Raw genomic sequence first — 13,057 nt, 5'->3', positions numbered from 1 at the left:
AACACAGATGGATGCATGCACACAAAAACACACATCCCGGGGGTGCTGCTCCTCTCTAACTATCTCTCTCTCTCCCCCCTCAGCTCTCTGATCTGTTCATCTCCTTCGACGTGAAACCCCAGGGCGCGGCGTCGCTGGCCCAGGTCCACAAGGCAGTGTTGCATGATGGTAGGACGGTGGCTGTGAAGGTCCAACACCCCAAGGTCCAGACACAGAGCTCCAAGGACATCGTGGTCATGGAGGTAAAGCCTGTCTCTCTGTGTTCAATAACCGTCGACGTATCTTCTGACATATTACCTCATCAATGGTCTCTCCATAATGTCTTTCTCTCGGTCTCCCTATCTCTCTTTCTGTTTTCTCTCTGGCGTTGGAACTTTGGTTTTCCTAGATATGACTATTTGTCTCTGTCTCTCTCTGTCTCTCTCATACTGTCTCTCGTGTGTATTTGTGTGTGCATGTCTATGTGCATATATATGTGCCGTGCGTACATGCGTGTTCCCCCTCTAGGTCCTGCTGAACATGGTCCACTGGCTGTTCCCAGACTTTGCCTTCATGTGGCTGGTGGAGGAGGCTAAGAAGAACATGCCTGTAGAGCTGGACTTTCTCAACGAGGGACACAACGCTGAGAAGGTGGCGGTCATGCTCGCACACTTCCCCTGGCTCAAGGTACACACACACACGTTGTTACTATATTTTTCCTTGTCGTCTATTTGTCTACTGTCTAGCTTCTGTTGAATGTGGCTTGGTGTAACTGTCCAGAGAGCATGATTGATTAAGAGGAGCTACTATCGATCAGTGTAATAGTGAATGTTCGCAGAGAGATATCATGACTGTGTGTTTTGGGGAGGTGTGGAGGAAAACAATAGCAACTCCTCTAACGGTTGCGATCATGTTGTCATGCAATTGTGAAACATCCTCCCTTCCTCCATCCCTCTCCCTCAGGTACCTAAGATCCACTGGGACCTGTCTACCAGGCGTATCCTGACCATGGACTTTGCCGAGGGAGGCCAGGTCAACGACAGAGACTATATGAGGAGACACAGCATCAACGTCAATGAGGTACGACACCATGGCCGCATTCTTTAAGTCACACCGGAGCAGCATTTTTTTAGGGGACGAACAGCGAAAATGAGTGTTTGTTATTGGGCAAATCCATGTAGTCCCTCCCTGTTTGACTGTTTTCTTCTGTTTGGTGCATATCGAATATGAGCCATATCGTGAGCTAATCCTCACTTCTGTGTATTTCCCTGCATTTTCATCCTCATTTTGGGAACGTGAGTGAGGCCCACAGTAAAAGGCCAGACTTGACTATTTACTATCGTCAATGCATAACGTTGTCAAACTACTTCAGAGAAAGAAACAGTGCAGAGAGAGGGAGAGAGAACAAATGAAGCTTCCTAGGCTGACGTCTTATACCGCCATCCTTTTCTTCCTCCCTCCCTCCCTCTACCCCCCCATCATCAGATGAAGAGGGAATTAAAGAAATCTCTTTTTCATATAAAAGACTGTTCTCTGCAGATGGATTACATTTATTCTCGTTTGCTGCCTATTGTCGTGGCAGGGGCTCCGTGTCTGACGGAGTACTGTTTAACTCGGCTGCCGGCTACATTCAGGCCTGGGCAGCACATATTGGCAGGGGTGCGATACCGATCATTACACCTAGGCACAATGGTGGAACACAAAAGCCATGGGAGTCTGTGGAGAGCTGGCTAATACTGGGGAGGCGTGGTTGGAATCATAGGAGACTGGTTTGATAAATACCGTACAGTCATACGTGTGTGTGCGCGTGTCTGGGGGAGGGATGCACTTGGGAGGGTTTGTGCGTGCACTTTTGTCATCTGTTAACGTGTGTTGACCCCTCTGTCTGTTTGTGTTGATCGTTATGCATGCTTATACGCACCTGTGTGTGCGTGTGTGTGTGTGTGTGTCAGGGATGTGGCTTGTGTGGGCTTTTGACAGAATCAGCAGAGAGACACTAATGGTTTATTGATTGATAATAAAGTGTGCGTTATCACTGAGGTATTTGGCTGGGAGATTGCCGCTCTGCTCTTATTGTTTTTCTGTTACTGTGTGATGTCTTCCTGATAGGAAACAATAATTATCTTTATTTCCATCTTGCTCTCTCTCTTTCTTCCATCTCTTTCTTTCTGTCACTCTTTAGGTCGTTCTCTTCCTCTCGTCACTCTTTGTCTTTTTTAAATGTCTGGGAAAGAATGATAGACAGAGGAAGAAAGAGACAGGAAAAGGAGGAGACGTGTACATGACTGCTGCCCTCTGCTCACCCAAGCCACGGCTGCCAGTCAGGACTCTAGAGTGCAACCATTTTAATCGCATATGCGCGTAAATATTTTGCTGTGCGACCTGGAATTTTAACTTGAGAGCACCAGTGTGCCTAGAAAAATTTAAGGATTCAAGCTTTATTACGTAAAATATTGTGCACCTAAATTTATTTGGCGCACACGTGCTCCTTGTAAAAAAAAAAGTCAGCATAGAGCCCTGCCAGTATATTACATTGCAACATCATGTTCCGCTGTGGGTGTGTTTCCGGGGGTGTGTTTCCGGGGGTGTGTTTCCGGGTGTGTTTCGGGGTGTGTTTCCGGGGTGTGTTTCCGGGGTGTGTTTCCGGGGGGGGTTTCCGGGGGTGTTTCAGGGTGTGTGGGGGGTGTTTCAGGGTGTGTGGGTGGGTGTTTCAGGGTGTGTGGGTGGGTGTTTCAGGGTGTGTGGGTGGGTGTTTCAGGGTGTGTGGGTGGGTGTGGGTGGGTGTTTCAGGGTGTGTTTCAGGGTGTGTTTCAGTGGGTGGGTGTTTCAGGGTGTGTTTCAGGGTGTGTTTCAGTGGGTGTGTTTCAGTGTGTGTTTCAGTGTGGGTGTGTTTCAGTGTGGGTGTGTTTCAGTGTGGGTGTGTTTCAGTGTGGGTGTGTTTCAGTGTGGGTGTGTTTCAGTGTGTGTGGGTGGGTGTGTTTCCGGGTGTGTTTCCGGGTGTGTCTGAACAGGGTTAAAGCTCCATTCCAGTTCACACATGCTGATTATTTGGCTGATGATCTGCTGATTAGTTTCATACATCTCTATTAAAATGAAACGTTTTGCTTACTCTTTATGTATCCAATCAATAACGCCTCAATGTGCCCTCAACATGTACACATGGACACACACAAACACTTGCACTCACACACCCATATGCACACATGATTTCAGATGTATATTTCAGTGCTGCACCTACAGCCTCAAAATAAGCCATTACTCTTCATAACAGTTAATTTCATGCCTTGCTTTACAGCAACAGAGAGGATGGGAGCGAGGGGGAGGGGGAAAAAAGAGAGAGGGAGAGACGAGTGAAAACAGGGTAAGAAATTGCAAGGAGGAGAGACACAGTAGAGCGAAAGAACAGAGAGAGAGAGAGAGGGAGCAGAGATGGTGACACCTTCACATTTTCCACATTTTGTTATGTTTACAGCCTTATTCTAAAATGTATTACACTCTTTATTTCCCTCATCAATCTACACACAATTTCTCATAATGACAAATCACGTTTTTAAATATCACATTTACATAAGTATTCAGACCCTTTACTCAGTACTTGGATGAAGCACCTTTGGCACCGATTACAGCCTCGAGTCTTCTTGGGTATGACGCTACAAGATTGGCACACGTGTATTGCACAGCTATTTTCAGGTCTCGGGTACCTTACCCGTTTGTATACATGGCTAGCAAAATAAATTATTATTATTTAACGTTCAAACGGCTCTCCTGTGACGTAGGTACGTGCGACATGCGCCTAGTTTCCTGAAACGATTCACAATTTTATGTGGTTTGAAATACTATCAACTTTTAGGATGCTGATGAAGGTGGCACCTTGACAAGACGGTATCTTCCTGCGCATTCTCGTTTTCTCAAGATGCAAGAAATGCTTAATTCTTCAGGAGTTAATATTGAGGCTGTGTGTGAGGTTATAGACCTTCTGTCAGTGTCCAGATTTCCATTTCCATTTAACCCATCAGGAACAGTAGGCCGCAGATCCCTTGACGTGCCATAGGCCTCTTCTAAGTCCCCATCTTGTGACGGTCTAATTTGTATAGCGCCTCACCATCATCACGCGTAACACAGCCGGCACTGCTATCATCCTTTTTTTTTTATCACTTCACCAAGTCTTTCCCAAACATGGGGCTACTTTTCTGGCCCTCCCGTCTCTTATTTTCAGCTCTGTTTCAAAGCTTTTCTCTTATTGAATTCAACTGAACTTAGGTACTTTTTTGTTTTTTACTCTGAGGATTGACAATGACATTTTTCTTGCCCATTCCTGAAAGTATTTGCGATAGGGGGGTAGGCTATTTGGCACGTGCACAGTTAGACCCTAAAAGTTAGGCTTACGCACAAGAATGATACATTTATGGATTTTTTTTTAAGGTATTGCTTCCTCTTTATTCTACCAGCCCGTGACATCACTTCCCAATATTTCATGACCCTGAACCCGCCCGGGTTATGAGTCAACCCGCGCATCTAGCATGCATATCCTAGTAGGCCAGAGGTATGGGCAAGTCAATGGGCGGACATAGCGGTAATGGATCAAGCTATAATTTCTCTGTGTGTAAGTCTGTGTCACACTAGTAATATTCCATCAGCTTTGGCCCCCAGGTGTTGTCTGTGGAGCCGTTACACACTCGTGCAGGCATGCACACACGCATGCAGGCAAAGCGCACACACACACACGTATGCAGACACACACATTTTGTTATTCTATCATCATGGGCCCCTAAAAATGTATTTCTATTCAAAATCTTATTTACCCTAACACTTACCCTAACCCTAAATGAGGGAGAATTTTCCTTGTTTTACTATCCTTGTGGGGACTATAGGGGATTTTAGGTCCCCACATGGATAGAAGAACCCCGCCCTCCTGAGCGGTGAGAAGTGATTCTGCCTGCCTGCAAGCCTGCTGTGATGCTGTGCTCCATCTGGTAGACACTCAGACACGTTACTGTTGTTATTGATGCACTTATGAATACTGTTAGTCACACAGCTGTCAGCGATCCTGTGTGTGTGTGTGTGTGTGTGTGTGTGTGTGTATGTGTGTGTGTGCGCGCACATATATGCACGCATCTGGAGAGATACCCGTAACTCTGAAGTGGTGCTCATTGACTCACACTTATCAGACTGTATCTTCCTCCAGCTCTTTATAGTTTGATCAATAAAAGCCAGATAGGGAAGGAGAGAGTATGATTGAGAGCATAGATTACACAAATATTATTTGACTGATCATCAACACACACATACAAAGAAGATGGACTCCCAGGCATGAATCATACTGATCACACACACACACACACCAGTGATGTTGTGTTCTAATGTGCCCCAGAGTGTGTGTAGGAGGCCCAGGGATACAGTCAGTGTGAAAGATCAGTATGATTAATGTTTCGAGGTCTGTATCATTTAATTCTCTCTCTCTCGTAGTGTGTAGACAGTGAGTGATGAGTGTGTATGGTGACTCTATGCCTGATGACACACTCATTATTACTATGACATAAACACTATTGCTGTCAGCCACACTCTCCAATGATATGAAGAAGAATAGGAGGGTCTGGAGTAGGGACTGGGCAAGAGGCTGGGTGCAGATGTAGGGGTTGGATCTAGAACCCATTGGTAAAGGGTTGGGGCGAGAACCCATGAGAGGTTGCAAAAGAGGACAGCAAGATAATGAGAAAGGAGAACTAGATGGGAGAAACGTTGTGAGAGAAAGTTTAGACAATTAAATTGCGAAACACTGAGAAGGAGATGGCGATAGAAGGAAAAAGAGGGATGGAAAATTAGAGAGTTGTGACGATGAGAGAGAGCACCCTGTCGAGAGGGTTCATCAGGCAGAGGCTAGCCAGGCTACGCTACATTATGCTAGCAACTCCGAGAGCCTGGCTGAGTGAGTGAGATGGAGAGGAGGACACTTAACTCTGTAAAATGCTGTTTCCCCAACTGTTAGTGGTATTAAAACCTACACAAGAGGAGGAGAGAGAACTGCTCATCTGTTCACTTTCCTCTGCATAGATCATTTTACAATAAACAGAAGTGTGTGCACAAATACACATAGTACACACAGATTATGCAAAACTCTGCATCATCAGCATTCTTAACAGCGTAATATATGTCTTGGATATATTCGGCAAACTTTTGTCTCCCAAATCATCTCTGTGGTTGGAAAAATGAAAAGGTAAATCTGTTTATCCATGCCGTGCACGTCGGGGTCGAGTCCAGAGAAAAGTCTATTTGGTCCATCATTAATCTTTTGATTACACACACGGCGGCGACTCGCGCACACATGCCTGCCCGCCCACACACACACACACACACACACACACACACACACATGCCAGGGCCAGTTAATAATTCTATCCATTCTCACCTGGCCGGACAGACTCATTTATTATGTCTAATAACGCTCACTATCAGCTAATGGCCGGGCCCGCCGCTACTGTGGCCCCGTACAGTGTGTGTTTGCGTGCATGGAGACAAAGATATACACTTTTTATGAAGTCAGATAATTCTCTATCTATCCGGATTTAAAGTAAACTGTCTTTATGTGGGTTGCTTGCGAGGCAGTAGCCATCTGCAGTTTTCCAATTTTCAACCAAGTGCCGTGCAGAGTCTTTGTAATGATTTGATAGAAACAATGGTCTCCTCTTTCTAAATGACAAGCACAGTGCAGATGTTAAGACGGAATAAACTGGGGATTGTGTGTTTATAAACTGGGATTTGGAGAGAGAATATGACAATCCAGACTTGTAATCCCATGAGAGGAGTAGAGATTACAGACAACACAGATTAGGAGTGTCTGGAGGCACGACAACTTGCATCTGCTATATTGTTTCATCAGACACACTACACTGTCTTTGAGGAAACCGTGTCAGGCCATGGCTGTGTTTCTGACTGTGGGATGTCTTCTCAATTGACTATCTCTTTAAGCAGTATGTATTTTATTTTAAACTATGGGTATGTTAGCCCTGTGCTACAGACCTGTGCTACACTATGCCTGTGTTAGCGTTAGCATGGTCACTATGTTACAAAACTCCACTAACCCAAACCATTGCCAGTGCCTTGACACACCACGTTAAGTGGATACTTTGGCGTAGCTGTACTGTATGCCTGCTGGAGTGGTAAGTCATTGGTGCTTTGACAGCGTTAGGTAACCAGCCTAGAGAAGAGGGCGTAAAGGTATGCTACTGAATTCTTCTAAGAGAGCGCCATTAAACCTAAATGACCCACGTCACAGCACTGTACCCATAGCAATAGGCTCTGCCCCAAATGGCTGTGGTCAAAAGTAGTCCACTATATAGGGGATACGCTGCCATTTAGGATGCAACCATAGTAATTCAATGAGTTGCAATGGAGGCACTTAATTTCTTTCAGCTTGTCGACTCGCAGTCTCGATGCGTCTCAGGGGTTTGTGTGTCAAAGTGTCTGCATGCCATGCGCGCATGAGTACCAGTCATGACATCACAATGCCCCATGTCAACTTGACCACCATTCAAAAGGTACAATTACATATGTTTCATATGTGAAAGCTGAGCTCTGCGTGTGGTTTGCCTGTGGATGTATACTGGGTATTAGCTATTCAAACATTATTCATATTTAACGTCCTAGAACGCAGCCATCAGCTGGAAGCCTTACACGAAACCCAAACCGGCTGCGCACGTGCGCCATCGTGCATAAATGTATTTTGTACCCCCACACCAAACTCGATCACGACATGCAGGTTAAAATATCAAACCAACTCTGAACCAATTATATTAATTTGAGGACAGTGCGAAAAGCAATAAACATTTATGGCAATTTAGCTAGCTAGCTTGCACTTGCTAGCTAATTTGTCCTATTTAGCTATCTTTCTGTTGCTAGCTAATTTGTCCTGGGATATAAACATTGAGTTGTTATTTTACCTGAAATGCACAAGGTCCTCTACTCCACCAATTAATCCACACATAAAACGGTCAACCAAATTATTTCTAGTCATCTCTCTTTCTTCCAGGCTTTTTCTTCTCTTGACTTTATATTGCGATTGGCAACAACCATAAATTAGGTGCATTACCCCCACTGACCTCGTTCGTCTTTCAGTCACCCACGTGGGTATAACCAATGAGGAGATGGCACGTGGGTACCTGCTTCTATAAACCAATGAGGAGATGGGAGAAGCAGGACTTGCAGCGCGGTCTGCGTTAGAAATAGAACTGACTTCTATTTCAGCCCTTGGCAATGCAGACGCTCTTTGGCGCACGCGCAATTATTGAATAACGCACGCGCCGCGAGCGGTGTAGTCAGCCTGTCACCTGACGGCTTCCCTCATGAGAAGAAGGGAGTGTGGCGCAGTGAGGGTCATCCACTTAATGTCCACGCCCTCACCTACACCAAGCCATGTAATCAGCCGGGAACGCGCCCACTGGCTTGAACATGCACAGCTGAATTCAATAGGCTCGTTAAGGGTTTGGCTGGCTACTCAATCAGGCACCTCACTTATCAGCTGCTGGTTTCCCCTCACTGGGAGAGATGACTGAGAGAGCATGTACAGTTGAAGTCGGAAGTTTACATACACTTAGGTTGGAGTCATTAAAACTCGTTTTTCAACCACTGCCCAAATTTCTTAAACTATAGTTTTGGCAAGTCGGTTAGGACATATGCTTTGTGCATGACACAAGTAATTTTTCCAACAATTGTTTACAGACATATTATTTCACTTATGATTCACTGTATCACAATTCCAGTGGGTCAGAACACTAAGTTGACAGCTTGGAAAATTCCAGAAAATGTCATCGCTTTAGAAGCTTCTGATAGGCTAATTGACATCATTTGAGTTAATTGGAGGTGTACCCGTGGATGTATTTCAAGGCCTACCTTCAAACTCAGTGCCTCTTTGCTTGACATCATGGGGAAATCAAAAGAAATCAGCCAAGACTTCAGAAAAAAAATTGTAGACCTCCACAAGTCTGGTTCATCCTTGGGAGCAATTTCCAAACACCTGAAGGTACCACGCTCATCTGTACAAAAAATAGTACGCAAGTATAAACACCACACAGCCGTCATACTGCTCAGGAAAGAGACGTGTTCTGTCTCCTACAGATGAACATACGTTGGTGCGAAAAGTGCATATCAATCCCAGAACAACAGCAAAAGACCTTGTGAAGATGCTGGAGGAAACCGGTACAAAAGTATCTATAATCCACAGTAAAACAAGACCTATATCGACATAACCTGAAAGGCTGCTCGGCAAGAAAGCCACGGCTCCAAAACTGCCATAAAAAATCCATACTACGGTTTGCAATGTCCTCTGTTCTGATGAAACAATAATGGAACTGTTGGGCCATAATGACCATCGTTATGTTTGGAGGAAAAAGGAGGAGGCTTGCAAGCCGAAGAATACCATCCCAACCATGAAGCACGGGGGTGGCAGCATCATGTTGTGGGAGTGCTTTGCTGCCGGAGGGACTGGTGCTATTCACAAATAGATGGCATCAAGAGGAAGGGAAAGTATGTGTATATATTGAAGCAGCATTTTAAGACATCAGTCTGGAAGTTAAAGCTTGGTCGCAAATGAACAATGACCCCAAGCATACTTCCAAAGTTGTGGCAAAATGGCTTAAGGACAATAAAGGCAAGGTACTGGAGTGGCCATCACACAGCCCTGACCTCAATCCCATAGAAGATTTGTGGGCAGAACTGAAAAAGCATGTGTGAGCAAGGAGGCCTACAAACCTGACTCAGTTACACCAGCTCAGGAGAAATGGGACAAAATTCCCACAACTTATTGTGGGAAGCTTACGGAAGGCCACCCAAAATGTTTGACCCAAGTTAAACAATTGAAAGGCAATGCTACCAAATACTAATTCAGTGTATGTAAACTTCTGACCCACTGGAAATGTGATGAAAGAAACAAAAGCAGAAATAAATCAATCTCTACTATTATTCTGACATTTCACATTCTTAAAATAAAGTGGTGATCCTAACTGACCTATTCGAACTTGTAACCTTTGGAATCAGAGGCAGATGCTTACACCCATCCGCCATCCCCGTCCGTAACGCTTTAGCAAAATCAAAACCTACTTGAAGGTAACAGCACTCATTGTTGCCCCTAGAGGCCGGTTTTCATGTCATCTCCTGACGTCCTCATACATGGATGGACGTCCAATACTGACTTGTATCACGGGTGACCTGGCTGCTTCATCAGGCATTCATATCCCAGGAGTGGGTGGAAGGTCCTATATATAGGAGGAGTGCTCAGTGTCATCACTTCCTGTAACCTGAAACAGGATGGGGATGTCACTGATTACTGCCCCTATATACAGGAACTTCCACCTGGGATATGAATGTGTGTGGCGTTTTCCTTTTTATTTTTCATGAGTTCACCTCTAATACCAGCACCTCCAAAAAAGTACCTTGATGTGCGTATGTTCTTCAGCTTTGGTATAGGGGAACTCATGCATGCAGACATACTGACGCACAAACCTGCGCACAAACACACAGGTACACACAAGCCTTCGAGTGGACACGCTGAAAGCTCTCTATTACAACTAGAGATGGGCACGGTTATTTGAATATTCCAACGGACGTTAGTATTTGATTACATGCGAGAGTATTCATTTAAAAATGAACACAAAAATAGATCTTAGTGAAAAGGCTTTGTAATTAAAAATAAATATATATCTGTGACATTTCTACATACAAGGATAGAACAACAAGCAGAGTCTCTCACACGGTCACACACACAGTACCTGCGCTCTCACATGGTCACACACACAGTATCTGCGCTCTCGCATGGTCACACAGTATCTACACATCTGCATGGGTTCACTCAGGGTTGGCTTCACGCTGCTGGCTTATTGTTGCGGAAACAGACCCACTATGCTATTTACTTTCTATATCTACGTCATATCGCTATGTCTACCATAACCCCCTAGAGTTGATGTCTGCGCCCCGTGGAAATCTAATTAGCATAATAAAAAAATCACCCTAAAAATCTGTCAATTAATTATTATTTTTCTGTGTGTCTAAAATCACTGCATACGCCGATGTCCTGCTTCCGCAGCTGTGGTGACAGAGCTAGAGGTCTTTCTCAGTATCTCAGATATAAGACACCGACACTTCAGAACAAACTTCACTTCCTTGATGTTTTTGGGGGGGACTATCTGTTCCATGTAGTGAATCTGTTATTCAATGCTTTTGTATGGGCTGATTGCAGGAAATCCCCCCCCAAAATAGTATTATGCTTACAACAAGTAGTAACGTATTATGCATGCTGACTTTAAGTGACACGCTTTCCAATTTTGTTTTTAGAAACAGGACAAGACCATTTGATTTAGCCTTTCATTAGCTTAAAGAGTCTTCTGATCCACGTTGCACCATCAGAAACACGGCAGTTTGCTGCCAAAGAACATGTAAAGTGTAAATAGTTTTTCTGGGTGCAGGTTTTCCTTTACCAGTTTTTATTGACTCCTGCACCCAAATATTGAGTCAAGCATGCCAATTTATTGATTTGCCATTAGTATTGCCAGAAACATGCTAAACGCCTTGATGACTAGCATCTAATAGACTGTGTTAACATTTGCTATGGGATTTCCCCCAGCATGCTACAGTGTGTCAGCCTTAAAGAAGGACATGATTGCGATTTTACACTGCTAATTCTCCCTCTGGGTTCCCTCCTACTGACTTAGTTAGCCTCTTAGCATATTATCAGCCACTTGAGTTACTGTGGGGGGCAGGGGTGAGAAAAGGTGGGTTGGTTCTATCCTTGTGGAGACCTAAAATCCCCCAAATTCCCCACAAGGATAGTAAAACAAGGAAAATGGTCCACGATGGGAAAATTTCCTACGTCCCCATGATGACAAAGGCTATTTTAAGCGTAGAGGTTAGGTTTAGGAATAGGGTTACATTTAGGTCCCCACGAAGATAGAAAAACATTACGTGTATGTCTATTTCTTGGGTCTACTGTGATATGAGATTTGGATTATCTTTGTGTGTGTGAGACTTCCCTCTCTCTCCCCAATGAAAAATGGAGTTCTAATTAATGGCCATTAGTAGATGCCTATTCCTTATCAGCTCTTTTTGTTTGCTGTCTGTGTTCTTATTAACTGTGTGTGTGTGTGTGTGTGTGATTAATTATATGCAAGGCTCTCCAGACAGGTTGAATGGTGTATCAGAGGGACCCTAGCAGCATGGTGTCTTGTACAGCACAGACGTACACACAGGGGCCACTGTTTAACTCTGTGTGTTTGAGTGTGTGTCTGTAGTGTTTCAGCTCTCTGCAGGACGACAGCTGTGTGTGTGTCTGTTTCTTGGGTCTGCTGTGATATGACCCACAGTCTGTATCTGTGTGTGTGTGAGAGCGATTGAGAGACTCACTGGCTGCCACTGACGTTCTTTCCCCAGTCTTTCTCTCCTGTGATGTTACTATTTTTAGACTGATGATAAAAAGAGCTGTCCTGGGGGATCCCTGAGAAAGAATCCCCCTTTTTTTTCTTTTTTTTTCTTTCATCCCCCTCTGAGAAAGAACAGATACCTGGGGTTGTGTCGTGCTGCTTTGTCAATATGGTGTAAGTGTTTGACACACACACATTTGAAATACTTTATTTGAATCCGCAAATTACATAACATTAAGATGGGTTCAACAATTCAAAGGTCTTGGATACAAGCAGCACCTTCTCTGCTACGCTGCCCATAATAGCTGAAATGGAGCAGTACTTTGCCAGTTGCTTTGCACTCGTCTTAGGCAGGCCTACAATCTGTAAACCGGATGCTATTTTTAGAACACTGAAAAAATTTGCACATTTATCTATATGCCAACAGTGAGCAACAAGGCCTAATTTATCATAACCATTACAGATAACAAATCCAAATTGCTCAATTGCCTCATATATTGCAATAGATACAGTGGGACAAAAAAGTATTTAGTCAGCCACCAATTGTGCAAGTTCTCCCACTTAAAAAGATGAGAGAGGCCTGTAATTTTCATCATAGGTACACTTCAACTATGACAGACAAAATGATGAAAATAAATCCAGAAAATCACATTGTAGGATTTTTAATGAATTTA

The 13,057-nt window shown here is 44.2% G+C and overlaps 1 protein-coding gene across 2 annotated transcripts in view; it reads left to right on the top strand.

The window, feature by feature from the left end:
- adck1 (aarF domain containing kinase 1) overlaps positions 1 to 13,057 on the top strand; it is a 179,502-nt gene that overhangs the window by 118,282 nt on the left and 48,163 nt on the right. For both annotated transcript variants that reach the window (XM_029687485.2, XM_029687486.2), the window contains exons 5-7: positions 84 to 242; positions 508 to 666; positions 943 to 1,059. In XM_029687485.2, the coding sequence (XP_029543345.1) occupies positions 84 to 242; positions 508 to 666; positions 943 to 1,059 (435 nt within the window). The remainder of the gene's footprint in view (positions 1 to 83; positions 243 to 507; positions 667 to 942; positions 1,060 to 13,057) is intronic.

The sequence above is a fragment of the Oncorhynchus nerka genome, linkage group LG18, assembly GCF_034236695.1.
Source record: "Oncorhynchus nerka isolate Pitt River linkage group LG18, Oner_Uvic_2.0, whole genome shotgun sequence".
NCBI lineage: Eukaryota > Metazoa > Chordata > Actinopteri > Salmoniformes > Salmonidae > Oncorhynchus > Oncorhynchus nerka.
The sequence above is the reverse complement of the archived record's forward strand: the minus strand, read 5'-3'. Positions and strand labels throughout refer to the sequence as shown.